Source organism: Heptranchias perlo, chromosome 26, assembly GCF_035084215.1.
Source record: "Heptranchias perlo isolate sHepPer1 chromosome 26, sHepPer1.hap1, whole genome shotgun sequence".
Lineage (NCBI taxonomy): Eukaryota > Metazoa > Chordata > Chondrichthyes > Hexanchiformes > Hexanchidae > Heptranchias > Heptranchias perlo.
Window position 1 is genome coordinate 44,728,545 of NC_090350.1, and position 27,097 is coordinate 44,755,641.

Sequence of the window (27,097 nt, forward strand, 5' to 3'; positions counted from 1 at the left end):
ACTTGCTGCTTTTTCTGTCAATTTTATATGTCTCCTCTTTGGATCGAATACTATCCCTAATTTCTTTTGTAAGCCACGGCTGAGCCACCTTTCCTGTTTTATTTTTGCGCCAGACAGGAATGAATAATTGTTGTAATTCCTGCAAACTTTCTTTAAATATTAGCCATTGCTTATCCATCGTCATCTCTTTTAGTAAAGTTCCCCAATCTATCATAGCCAACTCGCACCTCATACTTTCGTAATTTCCTTTATTTAGATTCAGGACCCAAGTTTCGGTTTCAACTACTTCACTCTCTATCTTAATGAGGAATTCTATCATGTTATGGTCGCTCTTCCCTAAGGGACCCCACACAACAAGATTGTTAATTGATCCTTTCTCATTGCACAATACCCAATCTCGGATCGCCTGTTCTCCAGTTGGTTCCTGAATGTATTGGTCTAGAAAACCATCACGTACACACTCCAGGAATTCCTCCCCCACAGTATTATTGCTAATTTGGTTTGACCAATCTATATGTAGATTAAAGTCACCCATGATTATAGTTGTACCCTTCTTGCATGCGTCTCTAATTTCCTGTTTAATGCCCTCCCCTACATCTCCACTACTGTTTGGGGGCCTATAGACAACCCCCACCAACGTTTTATGCCCCTTGGTGTTTCTTAGCTCCACCCATACAGATTCCACATCATGATTTTCCGAGCCAATATCCTTTCTCACTATTGCGTTGATTTCCTCCTTTACTAACAACGCTACCCCACCTCCTTTCCCTTTTTGCCTGACCTTCCTAAATGTTGAATACCCCTGGATGTTCAGTTCCCATCCTTGGTCACCCTGCAGCCATGTCTCCGTAATCGCAACTATATCATAACCGTTAATGTCTATCTGCGCTGTTAATTCATTACCTTATTGCGAATGATCCACGCATTAAGACACATTGCCTTTAGACTTGTCTTTTTAAGATTGCTAGTCATCTTAGTTTTACTTTGCACTACAGGCCAGGCCAGTCAGCCTAACGTCGGTGGTGAGGAAACTTTTAGAGACAAAATTAATTGTCACTTGGAAAAACATGGTTTAATAAATAATAGCCAGAACAGATTTGTTAAAGGCAAATCATGTCTGATAAATTTGATCAAGTTCTTTGATGAAGTAATGGAGAGGGTTGATGAGGGTAGTGAGGTTGATGTTCTGCGTATGGACTTTCAAAAGGCGTTTGATAAAGTACCACATGATAGATTTGTTAGCAAAATTGAAGCCCATGGAATTAAAGGAGCAGTGGCAGTGTGGATACGAAATTGGCAAAGGGACAGAAAGCAGAGAACAATGGTGAACAGTTGATTTTCAGACTGGAGGGAAGTATACAATGGTGTCCCCCAGGGGTCGGTATTAGGACCACTGCCCTTTTTGCTATATGTTAATGACCTGGACTTGGGTATACAGGATATAATTTCAAAGTTTGCAGATGACACAAAATTCAAAAATGTACTAAGCAGTGAGGAGGATAATAGCAGACTTCAGGAGGACATAGAGAGACTGGTGAAATGGTAACTTTCAAAAGGGAATTGGAATACTTGAAGAGGAGAAAATTGCAGGGATATGGGGAAAGAGCAGGGGAATGGGAGTAATTGGATAGCTCTTTCAACGAGCTAGCACAGGCACAATGGGCTGAATGACCTCCTTTTGTGCTGTAAGTTTCTATGATTCGAAGATATTTCTCCTGTCTACCATAAGCAGCAGAGCATCATGTCAGATCTTGTTTCAGACATAGACTGACTAGAAAATGTACTTAACAAGAGATAAGTAAGTAAATAAACAATATTAATAAAACACATTCATATTTACAGAAGAAATTATACAACTAATGCCACAATTCGTACACTAAATTACTATTCAGAAAATGTTATTGCACAGGAGGCCATTCAGCCTATCATGCCTCTGCTGGCTCTCTCAAAGAGCTAACCACTTAGTCTCATTCACTTGCCTTTTACTCACCTCCTTTAAATGTTTCTTTTTCAAATACCTCTCCACGTCCCCTTTAAAAGATATAACAGTATCATAGTAAGGTTAGAATCTGGAATGCACTGCCAGAGGGGGTGGTGGAGGCAGATTCAATTGTGACCTTCAAAAGGGAACTGGATAGGTAGTTGAAAAGAAAAATTTTGCAGACCTACAGGGTTAGGGGAGGGGAGTGGGACTACCTGGATTGCTCTTGCATAGAGCCGGCACGGACTCAATGGGCCGAATGGCCTCCTTTCATGCTGTAAACTTTCCATGACTCTAAGTACAGCATAGGAGGAGGCCATTCGGCTCGTCGTGCCTATGCCGGCTCTTTGAAAGAGCTATGCAATTAGTCCCATTCCCCTGCTCTTTCCCCATAGCATAAGAACATAAGATATAGGAGCAGGAGTAGGCTATCCAATTTCTCTGCTGCCTCTTCTTTTACTGTGACGTTGGCAGCATCCTCTTCTTTTGTGATGCTGAAAGGCTGTTTCCCCTGGCTTGAGAGTCTAGAACAAGGGGGCATAGTCTCAGGATAAGGGGTTGTCCATTTAGGACTGAGATGAGGAGAAATATTGAATAGCTACTTTGCCTCCGTATTTACCAGGGAGACTAACAAGGTGGGCAGGACATTAGAAGAAGAGATTGAAAAAGATATTAAAACATTTAAGATGGAAAGCAGGGAGATAATTGATAAAATAATCAAACTTAGGGATGATAAGACCCCTGGTCTGGATGGATTGTATCTGCGAATATTAAAAGAAGTTAGGAAGGAAATATTAGAGGCACTATTACATATATATAAAACTTCACTGGAAAAGGCAATAGTGCCAGAGGACTGGCGGACAGCTAATTTTATTCCTATATTTAAAAAGGGAGCTAGTACAAGTCCAGGAAACTATAGACCAATTAGCTTAACATTGGTGGAAGGAAAGATCATGGAATCTTTACTCAGTGGTGTAATAGAAAGACATCTAGAGAATGAAAATATAATAAAGAATAGTCAGCACGGATTTCAGAAGGGAAAGTCATACTTGACCAACCATATTGAATTCTTTAAAGAAGTAACAGAAAGAGTAGACATGGGTAATGAAGTAGATGTAATATATTTGGATTTTCAAAAGGTCTTCGATAAGATATCGAATTGTAAACTCATGGCTAAGGTCAGAGCATGTGGAGTCAGGTGACAGGTAGCAGAATGGATAGATAGCTGGCTACAAATCAGAAAACAGAAAGTAGGCATTAAGGGTAGCTACTCAGACTGGCAAAAGGTGGGAAGTGATGTTCCACAGGGATCAGTGCTGGGACCACCGTTGTTCACGATTTACATTAACGATTTGGATTCAGGAATCAGAAGCACAATTTCAGAATTTGCAGATGACACTAAATTGGGGGAAAGGAACATAGGAACAGGAGTAGGCCATTCAGCCCCTCATGCCTGCTCCGCCATTTGATAAGATCATGGCTGATCTGTGATCTAACTCCATATACCTGCCGTAGGCCCATATCCCTTAATACCTTTGGTTGCCAAAAAGCTATCTATCTCAGATTTAAATTTAGCAATTGAGCTAGTATCAATTGCCGTTTGCGGAAGAGAGTTCCAAACTTCTACAACCCTTTGTGTGTAGAAATGTTTTCTAATCTCGCTCCTGAAAGGTCTGGCTCTAATTTTTAGACTGTGCCCTCTACTCCTTTAAATGTAATTAATACAAAGGAAGAATGTGTGCAAATGCAAGAGGACATTAATAAACTTGCAGAATGAGTGTGTAATTGGCAAATGAATTTCAATATTAATAAGTATGAGGTGGTGCATTTTAGTAGGAAGAATAAGGAGGCCACATAGTGCTTGGATAATAAGAGTCTAAACAGGATAGAGGAACAAAGGGATCTAGGCGTTCAGATACACAAATCACTAAAAGTATCGACGCATGTTAATAAGGCCATTTAAAAGGCAAATCAAGCACTAGGGTTCATTTCCAGAGGGATAGAATTGAAAGGCAAAGATTCTGGAGGGGGAGGGTGAACAGCCAGTAGTCGTGGTCCATATTGGTACCAACGACATAGGTAAAAAAAGGGATGAGGTCCTGCAAGGTGAATTTAAGGAGTTAGGAGATAAATTCAAAGGTAGTGATCTCAGGATTACTACCGGTGCCACGTGCTAGTGAGCATAGGAACAGGAGAATATACCGGATCAATGCGTGGCTGCAGGGATGATGTAGGAGGGAGGGTTTTAGATTCCTGGGACATTGGGACCGGTTCTGGGAAGGTGGGACCTGTCCAAACGGGACGGGTTATACCCGAGCAGGACCGGGACCAATGTCCTCACAGGGGTGTTTGCGAGTGCTGTTGGGGAAGGTTTAAACTAGAGTGGCAAGGGGATGGGAACCTGAGCGGGGAGTCAGAAGGGAGTAAAGTTGAGAGCAGCAAGAGAGGGCAAGATCCAGGGGAAATTTACAATACAAATAGTACAAACAGTTGTTCAAGAACAAGTGAAAGGGAAAAGCGTAGAGCAGCGGAAAGAAAGTGTACTTTAGGCACGACAGATAAAATAAAAACTAGAAGGCGTAAGGCGATTAACCCAGCATCAAAGCTGAAGGTCAGGCTAGGGGGTGTGGCCCAACTAAGAGTTCTATACACAAATGCACGGAGTATAAGGAATAAATTAAATGAACGAGAGGTTCAAATTCAAATTGGAGGGTATGACATGATAGCTATCACTGAGACATGGCTGCAGGATGGTCAGGATTGGGAACTAAATATACCGGGTTATAAGGTCGACAGGAGAGATAGGGAAAATGGAAGAGGGGGAGGAGTAGAACATAAGAAATAGGAGCAGGAGTAGGCCAATCGGCCCCTCGAGCCTGCTCCGCCATTCAATAAGATCATGGCTGATCTGATCCTAACCTCAAATCTAAATTCATGTCCAATTTCCTGCCCGCTCCCCGTAACCCCTAATTCCCTTTACTTCTAAGAAACTGTCTATTTCTGTTTTAAATTTATTTAATGATGTAGCTTCCACAGCTTCCTGGGGCAGCAAATTCCACAGACCTACTACCCTCTGAGTGAAGAAGTTTCTCCTCATCTCAGTTTTGAAAGAGCAGCCCCTTATTCTAAGATTATGCCCCCTAGTTCTAGTTTCACCCATCCTTGGGAACATCCTTACCGCATCCACCCGATCAAGCCCCTTCACAATCTTATGTTTCAATAAGATCGCCTCTCATTCTTCTGAACTCCAATGAGTAGAGTTCCAATCTACTCAACCTCTCCTCATATGTCCACCCCCTCATCCCCGGGATTAACCGAGTGAACCTTCTTTGTACTGCCTCGAGAGCAAGTATGTCTTTTCTTAAGTATGGAGACCAAAACTGTATGCAGTATTCCAGGTGCGGTCTCACCAATACCTTATATAACTGCAGCAATACCTCCCTGTTTTTATATTCTATCCCCCGAGCAATAAAAGCCAACATTCCGTTGGCCTTCTTGATCACCTGCATACTAACTTTTTGATTTTCTTGAACTAGGACCCCCAGATCCCTTTGTACTGCAGTACTTTCCAGTTGCTCGCCATTAAGATAATAACTTGCTCTCCGATTTTTCCTGCCAAAGTGCATAACCTCACATTTTCCAATATTGTATTGCATCTGCCAAATCTCCGCCCACTCACCCAGCCTGTCTATATCCCCTTGTAGGTTTTTTATGTCCTCCTCACTCTCTACTTTCCCTCCCAACTTCGTATCATCTGCAAACTTTGATATGTTACACTCGGTCCCCTCCTTCAAATCGTTAACATAAATTGTAAAGAGTTGGGGATCCAGCACCGACCCCTGCGGAACACCACTGGCTACAGGTTGCCAGTCCGTGAATGAACCATTTATCCCAACTCTGCTTCCTGTTAGATAACCAATCCTCCACCCATGCCAGAATATTACCCCCAATCCAGTGATTCTTTATCTTGAGCAATAATCTTTTACGTGGCACCTTGTCGAATGCCTTCTGGAAGTCCAAATACACTACGTCCACTGGTTCCTCTTTATCCACCCTGTACGTTATATCCTCAAAGAACTCAAGCAAATTTGTCAGACATGACTTCCCCTTTGTAAAGCCATGCTGACTTTGTCCTATTAAATTATGTTTATCCAAATGTTCAGCTACTGTCTCCTTAATAATAGACTCCAAAATTTTACCCACCACAGATGTTAAGCTAACTGGTCTATAATTTCCAGCCTTCTGCCTACTACCCTTTTTAAATAAGGGTGTTACATTAGCAGTTTTCCAATCTGCCGGGACCTTTGCCGAGTCCAGAGAATTTTGGAAAATTATTACCAAAGCATCCACAATCCCTACTGCCACTTCCCTCAAGACCCTAGGATGTAAGCCATCAGGTCCAGGGGATTTATCCGCCTTGAGTCCCATTAATTTACTGAGTACCAATTCCTTAGTGATTTTAATCGTATTTAGCTCCTCCCCCGCTAGAGCCCCCTGTTTGTCCAGTGTTGGGATATTCTTAGTGTCCTCTACCGTAAAGACTGAAACAAAATATTTGTTCAGCATTTTTGCCATCTCCATGTTTCCCACCATTAATTTCCCGGTCTCATCCTCTAAGGGACCTACGTTTGCCTTAGCCACCCTTTTTCTTTTTATATAACTGTAGAAACTCTTGCTATCTGTTTTTATATTTTTTGCTAATTTATTTTCATAATCTATCTTCCCTTTCTTAATCAATCCTTTCGTTACTTTTTGATGTCTTTTGAAGACTTCCCAATCTTCTATCCTCCCACTAAGTTTGGCTACCTTATATGTCCTTGTTTTTAGTCGGATACTATCCTTAATTTCTTTACTTAGCCACGGATGGCTGTCATTTCTTTTACACCCTTTTTTCCTCAGTGGAATATATATTTTTTGAAAGTTGTAAAATAACTCCTTAAATGAACACCACTGCTCATGTACCGTCTTACCCTTTAATCTATTTTCCCAGTCCACTTTAATCAATTCCGCTCCCATACCATCATCGTCTCCTTTATTCAAGCTCAGTACGCTTGTTTGAGAACCAACCTTCTCACCCTCTAATTGGATATGGAATGTAACCATGTTATGGTCACTCATTCCAAGGGGATCCTTAACTAGGACATTATTGATTAATCCTGACTCATTACACAGGACCAGGTCCAAGGTTGCTTGCCCCCTTGTTGGTTCAGTTACATACTGCGCAAGAAATCCATCCCTAATACACTCAATAAACTCTTCCTCAAGGCTGCCCTGCCCAATTTGATTTGTCCAGTTAATATGATAGTTAAAATCCCCCATAATTATAGCTGTTCCCTTATTACATGCCCCGACTATTTCCTGATTAATACTTCTTCCAGCAGAGTTGCAACTATTAGGAGGCCTATATACTATGCCCACGAGTGTTTTTTGTCCCTTATTATTCCTTATCTCTACCCAAACTGTTTCATTATCCTGATCCTTTGTCCCAATATCTTTTCTCTGTATTACAGTGATTCCTTCCCTTATTAACATAGCCACCCCACCTCCCCCTCCTTCCTGCCTGTCCTTCCTGATTGTTAAATACCCTGGCATATTTAATTCCCAGTCGTTGTCACCCTGCAGCCATGTTTCTGTAATGGCCACAAGATCATACCCATACGACGTTATTTGTGCCGTTAACTCATCCATTTTGTTCCGAATGCTATGTGCATTCAGATAAAGAACTTTCAAATATGTTTTGTGACACTTAGTTCCTGCTTTTTCCTTTTTTAACACTTTACCTTTTACTCCATACCTTCTGTCCCTTCCTGATATGCTTTCCTCTGTCTCCCTGCTCAGGTTCCCAACCCCCTGCCACAGCTTTGATGCTGGGTTAATCGCCTTACGCCTTCTAGTTTTCATTTTCTCTGTCGTGCCTAAAGTACCTAAAGTGCACTTTCTTTCCGCTGCTCTATGCTTTTCCCTTTCACTTGTTCTTGAACAACTGTTTGTACTATTTGTATTGTAGATTTCTCCTGGGTCTTCCCCTCTCTTGCTGCTCTCAACTTTATTCCCTTCTGACTCCCCGCTCAGGTTCCCATCCCCCTGCCACTCTAGTTTAAACCTTCCCCAACAGCACTAGCAAACACCCACGCGAGGACATTTGTCCCGGTCCTGCTCGGGTGTAACCCGTCACGCTTGTACAGGTCCCACCTTCCCCAGAACCGGTCCCAATGTCCCAGGAATCTAAATCTCTCCCTCCTACACCATCCCTGCAGCCACGCATTCATCCTGTCTATTCTCCTGTTCCTATACTCACTAGCACGTGGCACTGGTAGTAATCCTGAGATCACTACCTTTGAAGTCCTGCTTTTTAATTTATCTCCTAACTCCTTAAATTCACCTTGCAGGACCTCATCCCTTTTTTTACCTATGTCGTTGGTACCAATATGGACCACGACTACTGGCTGTTCACCCTCCCCCTCCAGAATGCCCTGGAGCCGCTCCGTGACATCCTTGACCCTAGCACCGGGGAGCCAACATACCATCCTGGAGTCACGTTTGCGGCCGCAGAAACGCCTATCTGTTCCCCTTACAATGGAATCCCCTATCACTATAGCCCTGCCACTCTTCTTCCTCCCCTCCTGTGCAGCAGAGCCACCCGTGGTGCCCCAAACCTGGCTCTTGCTGCTTTCCACTGATAAGCCATCTCCCCCAACAGTATCCAAAGCAGAATATCTGTTTGAGAGGGAGATGGCCCAAGGGGACTCCTGCTCTACCTGCCTCGTCCTTTTACTCTGCCTGGCGGTCACCCATTTCCTTTCTGCCTGCGTATTCTTTACCTGCGGTGTGACCACCTCACTGAACGTGCTATCCACGATAGTCTCAGCATCGCGGATGCTCCACAGTGAGTCCACCCGCAGCTCCAGCTCCGAAAGACGGTTAGCCAGTAGCTGCAGCTGGACACACTTCCTGCACAGATGGTCGCCAGGGACACTGGTAGTGTCCATGACTTCGCACATAGTGCAGGAGGAGCATATCACGGGTGCGAGCTGTGCTGCCATGACTTGCCTTAGACTCCTAGACTCTCTTCCCGCTCTAGGACTCCCCTTTTATACTCTGCTCACCTCTCGGACTCTCCTGCCTCACCTGTGACGTCGCACAGTGGTTGTCTCTTGGTGCAGGTCTGCTGCTGCTTTTATTCCCCAATCTCAGTCTTCTACTCTCAGGTCCACTGCCGCTCTGCGGGAAAAGTTAGGAAAAGCAAGGCAAAGCAGCACCTCCTTCCCCCACTTCACCGAACTCTCAGCACACTGTGTATCCGAGACTCAGATGAATCAGGCCTGCCCCACCTTCAAGTACCAGTTGAATCTAGCTAACCAATTAACTTGCTACAGCCTTAGTGATTAGAGATGAAATCACTTCAATGATAAAGGCGGATATAATGAGAGGTAAGCAGCCAACAGAGACCTTATGGGTTGAATTGAGAAATAGGAAAGGATCTAAGACTATAGTGGGAGTTGTGTATAGGACCCCTGGCAGCAGCTCTGAAGCGATGGATTGTATAAATGTAGAGATTAGACAAGCGTGTAGCAAAGGCATAGTGGTCTTAATGGGAGACTTTAACCTTCATATAGATTGGGAAAAGCAGACTAGCAACTGTCAGAAAGGTAGTGAATTTCTTGAGTGTGTTCGGGATAGTTTTCTACAGCAGTATGTCCTAGAGGCAACAAGGGGCAAGCCATACTAGATTTGGTAATGAGTAATGAACCAGATTTAGTTAACAGCTTAACTGTGTGTGAACATCTATCCAATAATGATCATAACATGATCGAGTTCAATGTAGTGTTTGAAAGGGAAAAAAGTGAATCAGCTGCCAAGATTCTAGACTTGGATAAGGCCGACTTCAATGGGATGAGATAGAGACTGTCCACAGTAAACTGGGCATATCTGTTAATGGGTAAAACGACTGATGATCAGTGGAAAATGTTTAAAGAAACATTTAACGCGATACAGAATCGGTTTATACTCCTGAGGGGCAAGAACTCTACTTGCCAAAAAAAAACAGCCATGGACAACTAAAGAGGTAAGGGACAGTATAAGACATAAGGAAAGAGCATACAAAAAGGCAAAAAATGGCACAGATCCTGGCAAATGGGAAAGATACAAAGATCAACAAAGGGTCACAAAACGGATAGTAAGAGCTACAAAAAGAGAGTATGAAAAGAAACTCGCAAGGGATATCAAAACCAATACGAAGAACTTCTGTAGTTATATTAGGAAAAAGAGGGTGGTCAGGAGCAGTGTTGGCCCCTTAAAAACTGAAAGTGGGGATATTGTCATTGACAATGGGGAAATGGCGGCCAGGTTGAACAATTACTTTGCGTCAGTATTTACAGTAGAAAAAGAGGATAGCATGCCGGAAATCCCAAGAAAACTAATATTGAATTGGGGACAGGGACTTGATAAAATTAACATAAGTAAAGCAACAGTAATGAAGAAAATAACAGCACTAAAGAATGACAAATCCCCAGGACCAGATGGTTTCCATCCCAGGGTTTTAAAGGAAGTCGATGAGCACATTGCAGATGCCCTAACTATAATCTTTCAAAGTTTAATCTTTTAAAGAGTAGGGATAATGGGTAGGTACTCACATTGGCAGGATGTGACGAGTGGAGTCCCGCAGGGATCTGTCTTGGGGCCTCAATTATTCACAATATTTATTAACGACTTAGATGAAGGCATAGAAAGTCTCATATCTAAGTTTGCCGATGACACAAAGATTGGTGGCATTGTAAGCAGTGTAGATGAAAACATAAAATTACAAAGCGATATTGATAGATTAGGTGAATGGGCAAAACTGTGGCAAATGGAATTCATTGCAGACAAATGTGAGGTCATCCACTTTGGATCAAAAAAGGATAGAACAGGGTACTTTTTAAATGGTAAAAAGTTAAAAACAGTGGATGTCCAAAGGGACCTACGGATTCAGGTACATAGATCATTGAAGTGTCATGAACAGGTGCAGAAAACAATCAGTAAGGCTAATGGAATGCTGGCCTTTATATCTGGAGGACTAGAGTACAAGGGGGCAGATGTTATGCTGCAGCTATACAAAACCCTGGTTAGACTGCACCTGGAGTACTGTGAGCAGTTCTGGGCACTGCACCTTCGGAACGACATATTGGCATTGGAGGGAGTGCAGCATAGGTTTACTAGAATGATACCCGGACTTCAAGGGTTAAGTTACGAGGAGAGATTACACAAATTGGGGTTGTATTCTCTCGGGTTTCGAAGGTTAAGGGGTAATCTGATTGAAGTTTATAAGATATTAAGGGGAACAGATAGGGTGGATAGAGAGAAACTATTTCCGCTGGTTGGGGATTTTAGGAGTAGGGGGCACAGTCTAAAAATTAGAGCCAGACCTTTCAGGAGTGCGATTTGAAAACATTTCTACACACAAAGGGTGGTAGAAGTTTGGAACTCTCTTCCTCAAACGGCAATTGATACTAGCTCAATTGCTAAATTTAAATCTGAGATAGATAGCTTTTTGGCATTCAAAGGTATTAAGGGATATGGGCCTACGGCAGGTATATGGAGTTAGATCACAGATCAGCCATGATCTTATCAAATGGCGGAGCGGGCATGAGGGGCTGAATGGCCTACTCCTGTTCCTATGTTACATTACATTTGTATAGAACCTTGGTTAGACCACACTTGTGGTATTGTGCACAGTTCTGGTCTCCATATTATAAAAAAGATATAGAGGTATTGGAGAGGGTGCAAAAAAGATTCACAAGGATGATACCAGAACTGAGTGAATATATTCTTATCAGGAAATGCTGAACAGACTGGGACTCTTTTCTCTCGAAAAGAGAAGGCTGAGACCTGATCGAGGTCTTTAAGATTTTGATAGGGTTGACGTAGAGCAAATGTTTCCACTTGTGGGGAAGTCCAAAACTAGAGGTCATAAATATAAAATAGTCGCTAATATATTCAATAGGGAATTCAGGAGTAACGTCTTCACCCAAAGACGTTTCTCCTGAACGGTGAGAAACTATTAAATGTTGGAGTTCAGAGCTGATTTGGGTCTCCTTGTCGACGAAACACAGAAAGTTAACATGCGGGTACAGCATGCAGTTAGGAAGGCAAATGGTATGTTGGCCTTTATTTCAAAGCGGTTGGAGTATAAGATTAAGGAAGTCTTGGTACAATTGTACAGGGCTTTGGTGAGACCACACCTGGAGTACAATGTCCAGTTTTGGTCTCCTTACCTAAGGAAGGATAGAATCATAGAAAATTTACAGCACAGAAGGAGGCCATTCGGCGCATTGTGTCCATGCCGGCCAATAAAGAACCACCCAGCCTATTCCCACTTTCCAGCACTTGGTCGGTAGCCTTGTAGGTTATGGCACGTCAGGTGCACATCCAGGTACTTTTTAAATGAGTTGAGGGTTTCTGCCCCTACCAGCATTTCAGGCAGTGAGTTCCAGACCCCTACCACCCTCTGGGTGAAAAACCTTTTCTTCAGCTCCCCTCTAATCTTTCTACCAATTACTTTAAATCTATGCCCGCTGGTTATTGACCTCTCTGCTAAGGGAAATAGTTCCTCCCGATCCACTCTATCCAGGGCCCTCATAATTTTGTACACCTCAATTAAATCTCCCCTCAGCCTCCTCTGTTCCAAAGAAAACAACCCCAGCCTATCCAATCTTTCCTCACAGCTAAAATTCTCCAGTCCTGGCAACATCCTCATAAACCTCCTCTGTACTCTCTCTAGTGCAATTACATCCTTCCTGTAATGTGGTGACCAGAACTGCACACAGTCGTCAAGCTGTGGCCTAACCAATGTTTTATACAGTTCCAGCATAACCTCCCTGCTCTTATATTCTATGCCTCGGCTAATAAAGGAAAGTATTCCATATGCCTTCTTAACCACCTTATCTACCTGTCCTGCTACCTTCACGGATCTGTGGACATGCGCTCTAAGGTCCTTCACTTCCTCTACACCTTTCAGTATCCTCCCATTTATTGTGTACTCCCTTGCCTTGTTTGCCCTCCCCTTTTACTTTTTTGACCAGTCTTCCATGTGGAACCTTATCAAAAGCCTTGCTAAAATCCATATAATTATGCTTGTCTTGGAGGCAAGGTTCACTGGATTGATTCCTGGGATGAGTGGTTTGTCCTATGAGGAAAGATTGAGTAGAATGGGCCTATATTCTCTGGAGTTTAGAAGAATGAGAGATTCTCTGGGGGCTTAACAGGGTCGATGCTGAGAGGCTGTTTCCCCTGACTGGAGAGTCTAGAACTAGGGAATAGTCTCAGGATAAGGGGTCGGCCATTTAATACTGAGATGAGGAGAAATTTCTTTACTCAGAGGGTTGTGAATCTTTGGAATTTTCTACCCCAGAGGGCTGTGGATGCTGAGTCGTTGAGTATGTTCAAAGCTGAGATCGATAGATTTTTGGACTCCGAGAATCAAGAGATGTGGGAATCAGGCAGGAAAGTGGAGTTGAAGTTGAAGATCAACCATGATATTACTGAATGGCAGGGCAGGCTTGAGGGGCCATGTGGCTCACTCCTGCTCCTATTTCTTATGTTCTTAAAGACTGGTAAGAATGTGAAACGCACTACCACAAGGAATAGTTGAGGCAAATAGTATAGATGCATTGAAGGGGAAGCTAGATAAACACATGAGGGAGAAAGGAATAGCAGGGTATCCTGATAGGGTTAGATGAAGTAGGGAGGGAGGAGGCTCGTGTGGAGCATAAATGGTGGCATAGACCAGTTGGGCCAAATGGCCTGTTTCTGTGCTGTAGTTTCAATGTAACTCAATAATTGCTTCTAATTTATTCCCTAGTCTAAGAATTGCAACAAGTGCATTTAATTTTTTTTGTTCATATTTATAGCTACTCCTATTTTCTTGATTTTTTTTTTGTCCGAACTGACTCTCGGGCTAGAAATTAATAGTGGCTCGTTTTCAGTGCGCTATAGCCCTGTATCAATCCATAACCAGGAGGCTTGCACTAAATTGGCCTTGGGCTTGATTTGAAGACTTTGGGTAAACTGCCAACACCTATCGCGCCTCCAGATGTAGATCACCCATTCCCAATGGATCAATTTTGGGCTTTAAAACATTTTTTTTACCTATCTTTTTGGTGGCAGCCGCTTGCTAGGTCGCGTCCACAATAGGAAAACCAAGCAGAGCAGGCCCAGCGCCTTCTCCTCTTGGGGCAGTCCAATTTGGCAGAGGGGTCCTAAAACAGCCTGCAGCTGCACACTTCTACCACCAAATGAAACTCCAGAGGCTACAGACCCTGTACCCGTACCCACAGCGTCACTAATGCACTCGGAGGGAAATTTCCTTTTGTCCTGGCTTTCCATGGGCAAAGCCACTAAAGAACCACTACTATGAGTGAAAGTTGTTGATCTCTGCCCAAACATGAGGAGGGTCAGAAGGAAATTTTACCCTTGGTGGGGGGGTCATTGAATATTTTTAAGGCTGAGTTAGATAGATTCCTGATTAACAAGGGAGTCAAAGGTTATAGTAGTTAGACGGGAAAATAGGGTTGAGATCACAATCAGATCAGCCATGATCCTATCAAATGACAGAGCAGGCTTGAGGGGCCAAATGGCCTACTCCTGTTCTTAATTCGTATGTTTGTATGTACCCTGATTGTTATTGCACAAAAAAAAGTTCAAATTGGCCATCCAGTGCAATCTTTAGGATAGTGTACCTCAAAACTATAAAAAAATGTCTGGATTATCTTCAAGAAAATAACTTTTTGACATTTTTTGTACTTTAATGTCAATTATTGTGTTCTCTCTGTTGCAGTTATTCAAGATGAAATCAATTGAACTAGGAGAGAAACTATTGCCAGCATTCAACACCCCCACAGGCATTCCCTGGGCCTTGATAAACCTCCGCAGGTAAGATGCCCAAATTCAAGTAGAATAAACTCAGGGTGAATTACATTCATTAGAATAATACTTAATACGATTGCATCTTCCTCAAAAGACAGCTCTACCCTTTATTCTTGAAATAACTAAAAATTCTTGGAATTTTCAGTGTGGATAGTTAATGATTTCACATCACTTACTTTTGTGCAAGCAATGGGAATAAGAGGGCATTTTACATCACATTCCCACTCGCCAACTCTCTAACAACTCCTCCTACCTCCTTCTGGTTCATGGCCCCATTACTAACCATCATGTCCCAGAGCGTCACTGACCTCGTGAATGAGGCGGGCCAAGTGGAGCAAGTGTCAGTGGGAGAGCATTTAGGGAGCAGCGATCATAGTATCATAAGGTTTAATGGCTATGGAAAAGGACACGGACCACTCTAAAGTAAAAATACTCAATTGGAGGAAGGCCAACTTCAATGGGATGAGAACGGATCTGGCCCGGGTAAATTGGAATCAAAGATTGGCAGGCAAAACTGTAATTGAACAATGGACGGCCTTTAAGGAGGAGATGATTTGGGTACAGTTCAGGTACATTCCCACGAGGCAGAAAGGTAGGGCAACCAAAGCAAATGCTCCCTGGATGACAAAAGAGATAGTGAGTAAGATGAAACGGAAAAAAGGGGCGTATGACAGCTGTCAGGTTGATAACACAAGTGAGAAGCAGGCAGAATATAGAAAGTTCAGAGGGGAAGTGAAAAAGAAAATAAGAGGGGCAAAGAGATAGTATGAGAATAGACTAGCGGACAACATAAAAGGGAATCCAAAAGTCTTCGATAGGCATGTAAACAGTAAACAGGTAGTAAGAGGAGGGGTGAGACCGATTAGGGACCATAAAGGAGATCTATTTATGGAGGCAGAGGGCATGGCTGAGGTACTAAATGAGTATTTTGCATCTGTCTTTACCAAGGAAGAAGATGCTGCCAGAGTCTCAGTAAAGGAAGATATAGTTGAGATACTGGATGGGCTAAAAATTGATAAAGAAGAGGTACTAGAAAGGCTGGCTGTACTTAAAGTAGATAAGTCACACGGTCTGGATGGGATGCATCCGAGGTTGCTGAGGGAAATAAGGATGGAAATTGCGGAGGTACTTGCTATCTTCCAAATATTCCTAGATAGAGGCCTGGAGAATTACAAATGTTACACCTTTGTTCAAAAAAGGGTGTAAGGATAAACCGAGCAACTGTCGGCCAGTCAGTTTAACCTCAGTGGTGGGAAAACTTTTAGAAACAATAATCCGGAACAGAGTTAACAATCACTTGGACGAGGGTGGATTGATTAGGGAAAGCCAGCATGGATTTGTTAAAGGCAAATCGTGTTTAACTAACTTGATAGAGTTTTTTGATGAGGTAACAGAGAGGGTAGATGAGGGCAATGCAGTTGATGTTGTGCATATGGACTTTCAAAAGGCGTTTGATAAAGTGCCACATGGTAGGCTTATCATCAAGATTGCTGCCCATGGAATAAAGGGGGCAGTAGCAACATGGATACAGAATTGGCTAAGTAACAGGAAACAGAGAGTAGTGGTGAACGGTTGTTTTTCGAACTGGAGGGAAGTGTACAGTGGAGTTCCCCAGGGTCAGTGCTGGGACCATTGCTTTTCTTGAATTATATTAATAATGACTTGGACTTGGGTGTACATGGCACAATTTAAAAATTTGCAGATGACACAAATCTTGGAAGGGTAGTAAAAAGTGAGGAGGATTGTGACAGACTTACACAAGCATGTAAGAAAGGCATAGTGGTCTTAATGGGGGACTTCAACCTTCACAAAGATTGGGAAAAGCAGACGAGCAACTGTCAGAAAGGTAGTGAATTTCTTGAGTGTGTTCGGGATAGTTTTCTACAGCAGTATGTCCTAGAGGCAACAAGGGGGCAAGCCATACTAGATTTAGTAATGAGTAATGAACCAGATTTAGTTAATGGCTTAACTGTACGCAAACATCTATCCAATAGCGATCATAACATGATTGAGTTCAATGTAGTGTTTGAAAAGTAAAAAAGTGAGTCAGCTGCTAAGATTCCAGACTTGGGTAAGGCCGACTTCAATGGGATGAGACAGAGACTGTCCACAGTAAACTGGGCAAATCTGTTAATGGGTAAAACAACTGATAATCAGTGGGAAATGTTTAAAGAAACATTTAACGTGATACAGAATCGGTTTATACCCCTGAGGGACAAGAACTCTACTTGCCGAAAAAAATAGCCATGGATAACTAAAGAGGTAAGGGACAGTATAAGACATAAGGAAAGGGCATACAAAAAGGCAAAAAATGGCACAGATCCTGGCGAATGGGAAAGATACAAAGATCAACAAAGGGTCACAAAACGGATAGTAAGGGCTACAAAAAGAGAGTATGAAAAGAAACTTACAAGGGATATCAAAACCAATACGAAGAACTTTTATAGTTATATTAGGAAAAAGAGGGTGGTCAGGAGTAGTGTTGGCCCCTTGAAAACTGAAAGTGGGGATATTGTCATTGACAATGGGGAAATGGCGGACATGTTGAACGATTACTTTGCATCAGTATTTACAGTCGAAAAAGAGGATAGCATGCCGGAAATCCCAAGAAAACTAATATTGAATTGGGGACAGGGACGCGATAAAATTAACATAAGTAAAGCAACAGTAATGAAGAAAATAATAGCACTAAAGAGTGACAAATCCCCAGGACCAGATGGTTTCCATCCCAGGGTTTTAAAGGAAGTAGGTGAGCACATTGCAGATGCCCTAACTATAATCTTTCAAAATTCTCTAGATTCAGGAACTGTCCCTCTGGATTGGAAAATTGCACATGTCACTCCGCTTTTTAAGAAAGGAGAGAGAGGGAAACCAGGGAATTATAGACCAGTTAGTCTAACATCTGTTGTGGGGAAAATGCTGGAGTCTATAATTAAGGATAGGGTGACTGAACACCATGAGAATTTTCAGTTAATCAGAGAGAGCCAGCATGGATTTGTGAAAGGTAGGTCGTGCCTGACAAACCTGATTGAATTTTTTGAAGAGGTGACTAAAGTAGTGGACAGGGGAATGTCAATGGATGTTATTTATGTGGACTTCCAGAAGGAAGAAACTGTTAGCTAAGATAGAAGCCCATGGAATCGAGGGAAAAGTACGGACTTGGTTAGGAAGTTGGCTGAGCGAAAGGCGACAGAGAGTAGGGATAATGGGAAGGTACTCACATTGGCAGGATGTGACTAGTGCTGTCCCGCAGGGATCTGTCTTGGGGCCTCAATTATTCACAATATTTATTAATGACTTAGATGAAGGCATAGAAAGTCTCATATCTAAGTTTGCTGATGACACAAAGATTGGTGGCATTGTAAGCAGTGTAGATGAAAACATAAAATTACAAAACGATATTGATAGATTAGGTGAATGGGCAAAACTGTGGCAAATGGAATTCAATGTAGACAAATGTGAGGTCATCCACTTTGGATCAAAAAAGGATAGAACAGGGTACTTTTTAAATGGTAAAAAGTTAAAAACAGTGGATGTCCAAAGGGAGTTTGGGGTTCAGGTGCATAGATCATTGAAGTGTCATGAACAGGTGCAGAAAATAATCATCAAGAAGGCTAATGGAATGCTGGCCTTTATATCTGGAGGACTAGAGTACAAGGGGGCAGAAGTTGTGCCCCCTTGTACTCTAGTCCTCCAGATATAAAGGCCTGGAGTACTGTGAGCAGTTCTGGGCACCGCACCTTCGGAAGGACATATTGGCCTTGGAGGGAGTGCAGCGTAGGTTTACTGGAATGATATCCGGACTTCAAGGGTTAAGTTACGAGGAGAGATTACACAAATTGGGGTTGTATTCTCTCAAGTTTCGAAGGTTAAGGGGTGATCTGATCAAAGTTTATAAGATATTAAGGGAAACGGATAGGGTGGATAGAGAGAAACTATTTCCGCTGGTTGGGGATTCTAGGAGTAGGGGGCACAGTCTAAAAATTAGAGCCAGACCTTTCAGGAGCGAGATTAGAAAACATTTCTACACACAAAGGGTGGTAGAAGTTTGGAACTCTCTTCCTCAAACGGCAATTGATACTAGCTCAATTGCTAAATTTAAATCTGAGATAGATAGCTTTTTGGCATTCAAAGGTATTAGGGGATATGGGCCAAAGGCGGTTATATGGAGTTAGATCACAGATCAGCCATGATCTTATGAAATGGCGGAGCAGGCACAAGGGGCTGAATGGCCTACTCCTGTTCCTATGTTCCTATATGGACAGGCTGGTGGCATGGGCGGGCACGTGGCAGATGAAATTAACGCAGAAAAATGCAAAGTGATACACTTCAGTAGGAAGAACGAGGAGAGGCAATATATACTACAGGGCACAACTCTAAAAGGGGTTGTCAATAGGCCAGTGGGGATGAAAGCGAGACGTGATTGGAACTTCCACTTACCTATTGCTTCTTCAAATTCCTACACTTCAGGTATCTTTGCAACCTCATCCATCCTTACAACAAGATTCATGTTTGAATTTTGGACAAGTTGGAGGATGGGAGGCCAGAAGGAAGGCTTTTAGTTAGGGTTAGGTTTTCAGCAGTAGTGGAGATGAAGCAGGGACAAAGTTAGGTGATGTTTCACCGGTGGAAGGAAGTGGTCTTGGTGATGGAAATGATGTGGGGTTTGAAACTCAGCTGAGCCAGCAGGAAGTTGGATTTTTACACAGCCTGATTAAATCTGATTGAGTGGTTGAGGGGGGATTGAGTGGGTGGCAAGTGAGCAGAGTTTATGGTGTGGTGTCAAAAACTATGGCTTTGATCTTCAAGGCAGTCAGTTGGTGGAAATTTTGACATATTCTGGACTTAATGCCAGATGGGTTACCTGACAGCACAGAAGTGGGTTGTGGGGTAAAGGGAAGGGTATCATCAACATACAAATGGAAGCTGACCCTGTCCCTGTGAATGATATTTCCAAGTGGAAACATGCAGATGTGGAAGAGGAGGGAGCCAAGGATACATCCTTGTTCATTCGTTATAATCGCATCATTCAGTGAAGACAATCTATCATTATTTACCTTATTAGAACCCTTCATAATCTTGAAGACCTCTTTCAGGTCACTCCTTAACATTCTCTGCTCTAAGGCGAACAATCCCAGCTTCTCTACTCTCTCCAGATAACTGAAACCCTTCATCCCTGGTACCATTCTAGTATATTTCATCTGCACCCTTTAAGGCCTTGATGTCCTCCCTAAAGTGTGGTGCCCAAAATTGGATACTCCAGCTGAGGTCTAGCCAGTGATTTATAAAGGCTTAGCATAGCTTCCTTGCTTTTGTACTCTGTGCCACTATTTATAAAACCAAGGAACTCATATGCTTTTTAAACAGCCTTCTCAACTTGCCCTGCCATTTTCAAAGACATGTGTATGTGAATCCACAGGTCTCTCTGTTCCTGCACCCCCTTTAAATTTGTACCACTTAGTTTATATTGCCTCTCCTCTGCCTTCCAAAATGCATCACTTCACACTTCTCTGCATTAAGTTTCATCTGAGCTAATTTTGTATCCATGCTATCACTGTCCCTTTAATCCCATGGGCTTTAATTTTGCTAACAAGTCTATTATGTGGTACTTTATCAAATGCTTTTTGAAAGTCCATATACACAATGTTGTGGGAAAATCACCACTCGGAGTCAGACTTAAAGATTCAACATGCAGTTTATTGGACAAAGTACTTTGGGATAAGAACTGGACACTCCGCAGCGCACACAACTAACTTCTCAACTTCAAAATGGTTGTCACGCTTTTTTTATATCTTTGAAATACAGATTTTCAGCAGCTATTACATTATTAGTCTTGATTAGTTTACACATTAGCCAATTAAGCCCGCACAGCAACCACGGACCTCCAATCATATTAAAACAACTGTTATCACCTTAAGACAGTATGGTCTTTGTCTATTCAGTCTGGTTTTGTAGTTTTTATCAGCTCGTTGTGAAATGTCTTTTGTATTCCCAGACTGTAAGTCAGTTTTCTGAATATACAAACTCAGCATTTTAAATGTCTTTCCCACAGTCACAGAATCCATTTTGTTTAGTAGAGTCCATTTTGTTTAGTAGTCATATGTTATGTTTAAGCTTTTAATTAGGGTTAGTCTGGTCTGCACAAAGCGCATTTCAGTGTGGTCTTGGGGCAATGACCGCAGCCATGCACACAATAGTCACTTCATCTTTGCCTTTAACCCAACAGCCCAAATTTTACCCTAACACACAACATCAACTGCACTACCTTCATTGAAGAACTCAATCAAGTTTGTCAGACATGATTTGCCTTTAACAAATCCATGTTGGCTATCATTTATTAACCCATGTTCTTCCAAGTGACGATTAATTTTGTCCTGGATTACTGTCTGTAAAAGTTTCCCCACCACTGATGTTAGGCTGACTGGCGTGTAGATGCCGGGTTTATCCCTCTCCCCTTTTTTGAACAGGTGTGTAACATTTGCAACCTCCCAGTCCTCTGGCACCACGCCTATATCCAAGAAGGATTGAAAGATTGTGGCCAGAGCCTCAGCTATTTCCACCCTTACTTCCCTCAGCAACCTAGAATGCACCCCATCGGAGCGGGTGAATTTTCTACTTTGAGCATTGCCAACGTTTTAAGTACCTCCTCTTTATTCTTATCCTTTCCAATTTCTCTACAACCTTCTCCTTTAGTGAAGACAGATGCAAAGTACTCATTTAGTACCTCAGTCATACCATCCGCCTCCACAAGAAGGATTCCTTTTAGGTTCCTAATCGGCCCAGCCTTTCCTTTGACTGTCCTTTTACTCTTTATGTGTTTATAAAAGACTTCAATGTACCCTTTTATGTTACCCACCCATCTTTTCCCATATATTTTCTTTGCCCCCTCTTATTTTCTTTTTCAGTTCTCCTCTACACTGTCTGTATTCAACTTGATTCTCTACCATATTATTAACCTGACATTTATGAAAAGCCTTCTTTTCCTGTTCCATTTTAATCTCAATTTCTTTAGTCATCCAGGGCGCTCTAGCTTTGAATGCTCTTCCTTTCCACCTCATGAGAATGTGTCTACTCTGTACTCGAACTATCTCCTCCTTGAAAGCCTCCCATTGCACATTTATTGTTTTACCTGCCAATCTTTGTTTCCAATCCACCTGGGCCAGATGCCTTTTCAGCTCACTGAAATTTGCCCTCTTCCAGTTGAGTATCTTCACCTTTGATTGTTCCTTGTCCTTTTTCATAACTACTCTAAACTTAATAATATTGTGATTGATTAGAATAGAGACCGAAACTACCTGTCACATAGAACAATCGTAGCATCTATTCATAGAAGCTGTAAGTAACATAAGCTGTGTGTAGCCTATTTATCCCAAGACTTTTGCATCCATTATTATGGCATGACTCCTCTGGGTTTTGTTCTGTTTTCAAGTAGTTTTTGTCATATAAAGTTGTTAGGAAATACCTTTGTAGTAATAGAGCAGATATTAGAACTTGTTGATGTTGTGTATATGGACTTTCAAAAGGCATTTGATGAAGTACCATGTAATAAACTTGTTAGCAGAATTAAAGGCAGTGGCAGCGTGGATACAAAACGGGCTAAGGGACAGAAAGCAGAGAATAGAGGTGAACAGATGTTTTTCAGACTGGGGGAAGTATGCAGTGGTGTCCCCCAGGGAAGAAGTAAGTTACTCAAGTTTGAGGAGTTAATTAAACTTATTGGATTTAAATAATCTAGATTTATGATCAGCGAAGAAAATGTTAGTCTGTGGCACAAAAGTTAAATTAGTATCACTGAAATGAAATTCCTACCATAGAAGTCTGTTGATGTGATTTACTAATGATTGCAATAAATGTTAACAGTGTTTTAGAAGTTACATACATGTAGCCCTTCGGTAAAGTAATCTTGTCCTTCCAGCTGAAGCATGCTGTGTTGCACAGAAACAATGGCAAACCAGGTGACAGTGATGAACCATAGAACCAAAGAATGTTATAGCACAGAAAGGCCATTCTGCCCATCATATCTGCACCTGCTCTTTGCTAGAACAATCCAAAATTAATCCCACTACACTGTGCTCTCCTGAATATGTTTTTTTATTGTTTCAGTAAGATGTTTTTCATAGTATCATAGTTACAGCACAGGAGGAGGCCATTCAGACCATCATGCCTGTGCCAGCACTTTGAAAGAGCTATCCAATTAGACACATTCCCCTGCTCTTTCCACATGGCCCTGTAAATTTTTTCCCTTCAAGTATTTATCCAATTTCCTTTTGAAAGTTACTATTGAATCTGCTTCCACCACCCTTACAGGCAGTGCATTCCAGTTCATTTTTAAAAAATGTTTCCTCATGTCTCTTTTGCCGATAAATCGCCAGGTAGTAGATAAATCGCCAGGTCTGGATGAAATGTATCCCAGGCTGTTGAAAGAAGCAAGGGAGGAAATAGCAGAGACTCTGACCATCATTTTCCAATCCTCCCTGGCTACAGGCATGGTGCCGGAGGAATGGAGGACTGCTAACGTTGTACTGTTGTTTAAAAAGGGAGAAAGCGATAGACGGAGTAATTACAGGCCAGTCAGCCTAACCTCAGTGGTGGGCAAATTATTGGAATCAATTCTGAGGGACAGTATTAATTGTCATTTAGAAAGGCACGGATTAATCAAGGATGGTCAGCATGGATTTGTTCATGGAAGGTCGTGTCTGACTAACTTTTTGAGGCGGTAACAAGGAGGTTCAATGAGAGTTGCGCCTTTGATGTAGTCTACATGGATTTTAGCAAGGCTTTTGACAAGGTCCCACATGGCAGACTGGTCAAAAAAGTAAAAGCCCATGGGATCCAAGGGAAAGTGGCAAGTTGGATCCAGAATTGGCTCAGTGACAGAAAGCAAAGAGTAATGGTCGACGGGTGTTTTTGTGACTGGAAGACTGTTTCCAGTGGAGTTCTGCAGGGCTCAGTATTAGGTCCCTTCTTTTTGAGGGCGGTAAGGGTCTGGAACTCACTGCCTGAAAGGGTGGTAGAGGCAGAAACCCTCATCACATTTAAAAAGTACTTGGATATGCACTTCAAGTGCCATAACCTACATGGCTATGGACCAAGTGCTGGACAGTGGGTTGGGCATGATAGCTCTTTCTCAGCTGGCTCAGGCAGGATGCGCCGAATGGCCTCCTTCTGTGCCATAAATTTATATGATCACTTTAAATCTGTGTCCTCTGGTTACTGACCCTTCTGCCACTGGAAACAGTTTTTCCTTATTTACTCTGTCAAAACCATTCATGATTTTGAACAACTCTATCAAATTTCCCCTTAATCTTCTCTGTTCTAAGGAGAACTTCTCCAGGCTCTCCACATAATTGAAGTCCCTCATCCCTGGTACCATTCTAGTAAATCTCTTCTGCACCCTCTCTAAGGCCTTGACATCCTTCCTAAAGTGTGGTGCCCAGAATTGAACACACTATTCCAGCTGAGGCCTGACCAGTGATTTATAATGGTGTAGCATAACTTCCTTGCTTTAGTACTCTGTGCATCTATTAATAAAGCCTAGGATCCCATATGCTTTTCTAACCGCCTTCTCAACTTGTCCTGCTATCTCCAAAAATTTTAGTACCTACACTCCCAGGTCTCTTTGTTCCTGCACTCCCCTTAAATTTTAACATTTCGTTTATATTGCCTCTCCTCATTCTTCCTACTAAAATGTATCACTTCACATTCCTCTGTGTTAAATTTCATCTGTCATGTGTCTGCTCATTTCACCAGTCTGTCTACGTCCTCCTGAAGTCTGTTAGTATCTTCCACATTGTTTAACATATTTCCAAGTTTCGTGTCATCTGCAAACTTTGAAATTATACCCTCTATAGCCAAGTCCAGATCATTAATATATATCAAAAAGAGCAGTGGTCCTAAGACTGACCCCTGGGGAACACCACTGTATACTTCCCTCCAGTTTGAAAAACAACTGTTTACCACTACTCTCTGCTTTCTGTCCCTTAGCTAATTTTGTATCCACGCTGTCACTGTCCCTTTAATCCCATGGGCTTTAATTTTGCTTATATTTTATCAAATGCCTTTTGAAAGTCCATATACACAACATCAACCGCACTGCCCTCATCAACCCTCTCCGTTACTTCATCAAAGAACTCAATCAAGTTCGTCAAAAACAATTCTCCTTTAACAAATAAATCCGTGCTGACTTTCATTTATTAGCCCACACTTTTCCAAGTGCCAGTTAATTTTGACCCGGATTATTGTCTCTAAAAGTTTCCCCACCACTGACTTTGTCCATTAAACAGTGATGGTACATTGTTGTTAAATACAATAAAACAATAAGATACAAGATAGCTGTAATCCTATCTCACTTCCATTCTTTTTATATGGAGCTCATCAGCCATAGCACTGATTTGCTATGTTTATCGCTCTACTGTACTTTTTCAGTTTTATGATTTGGTTGCCCCCATTTTCTTTCCCCCTTGTGACTACAGTCTGTCCTATACCTGCTTGTGGACTTTGATTCCCTCTTACCAAAGAAGAGGGACAGTTATCCCATTAAAAATACTTTCATTTGTTTTTGATTTACGGTTTGTTCAAAACTCTGAATGTAGTGTTCCAGTAATCTCTCCAGGTAGGCACCCTTTGCAAATGTTTTACATTGGTGTAGATTGGATCATACTTTCTTCCTGAATGAAACCGTTAAGATTCTTATATTTGTGTTTTGCAGTGGTGTTGGTCGGAACTGGGGCTGGGCCTCAGGGGGAAGTAGCATTCTGGCAGAGTTTGGCACCTTACACTTGGAGTTCATGCACCTGAGTGAGGTGTCAGGTAATCCAAAGTTTGCTGAAAAGGTACGTCATGATAAGCTGGCAATCGTAGGTCTTCAAACATGCTACATTTTATAGTCAAGCTTCAGCAGTTCAATCTCTGATTCTACACTATAGTATAATACCAACAATGCTTTCAGCACTGATGCCCTGGAGATTGAGGTTGGGGTTTTCCACTTCTACCCTCACCAGCCCACGGTTTTCTGCCCATTTGCTTTAATGGCTGGGAAATCTCAGGCTGTGAAGTGCAGAAGCAGAAAAACCCCAGCTGTTTTTTCTGTATGAATCTTTTTTTATTGAAAGTTGTGATTATGCTCTCCTCCATGTAGTTCTGTCTCAAAAGCAGCTACAGCTGTCTCCCCAAAAATGTCCCAAGTGCAGACATTTTTATATGGCAAAGTTTTGAAGGACACAGCAGACGACAACCATGCAGAGCCCTTCCAGACCTGTCTAAGCAATGAGATAATCCCTGTAACTCCCAATGGTCCTCTTGATGACAGCTCTGGTAGAGCCATGTGCCTCAAAGAAGCGCTCCTCTGTTGTTCAAGCTATTCTCAGTGGAGTCATTATCCATGGGAGCAGGGGATCGGCTTTGTCACCCACAAGCCATCCTTTGATATGATTCTCTTCCCTGAAGAGGTCAGAGAGGATTGGATTTCAACGGTTGAAAGCACCATGACAACTTCCAGCTTAACTCATGTTGGCATATAGGATCCTTTGCATGTTGTCACACAATCAGTATGTTCAGGTAGTGGAAGCTCTTCCTATTGAAGAAGTTGAGCAGGTTTCTATAGGAGCTTACAAAGCAGTGTGGGTGCTATTGATTGTCCCTGGACCTTGGAAAAGCCAGCAACATTGTAAAACTGAATGATCCAATGTCACTGCTGTCTTGTTGCGATGCCAAACTTGACCAGCTCCCAGCTCACCTGTAAAGTGTGTCAGTCACCTTACGATTGCAGGTCCGTACTGCACCCTGGCTGATATTACAGAGATCCCTCCGTGGCTGCCTGAAATGCCCCTGTGTCATAAAAGTTGAGTGTGGTCAGCACTATAATAGACAGAACAGTGCAGATAGATAACCGTGGCTGCGGGGCCTCATGTGGTAATTGCCACTTTGGTGAAGTGCACACTTTGTAAAAACATCTCCTTGGTAAGGTCCTTATATGACCTTGTCTGTATATGGGATGGGATAGTATCTAATGGGGTCCATCATCCCTGAATGCTGCCTGATTTGTCTTTGCTCCATCCTGTACAGCTCTTCTTCGTTTTCCATGATAATGGCACACAGGGATATCATAGTTGGTACAGCACAGGAGGAGGCCATTCGGCCCTTCGTGCCTGTGCCGGCTCTTTGAAAGAGCTATCCAATTAGTTCCATTCCTCTGCTCTTTCACCATAGCTCTGT

The 27,097-nt window shown here is 42.4% G+C and overlaps 1 protein-coding gene across 2 annotated transcripts in view; it reads left to right on the top strand.

Moving 5' to 3' along the window:
- LOC137342759 (mannosyl-oligosaccharide 1,2-alpha-mannosidase IA-like) overlaps positions 1-27,097 on the top strand; it is a 325,275-nt gene that overhangs the window by 119,325 nt on the left and 178,853 nt on the right. For both annotated transcript variants that reach the window (XM_068006938.1, XM_068006937.1), the window contains exons 5-6: positions 14,796-14,890; positions 25,593-25,716. In XM_068006938.1, the coding sequence (XP_067863039.1) occupies positions 14,796-14,890; positions 25,593-25,716 (219 nt within the window). The remainder of the gene's footprint in view (positions 1-14,795; positions 14,891-25,592; positions 25,717-27,097) is intronic.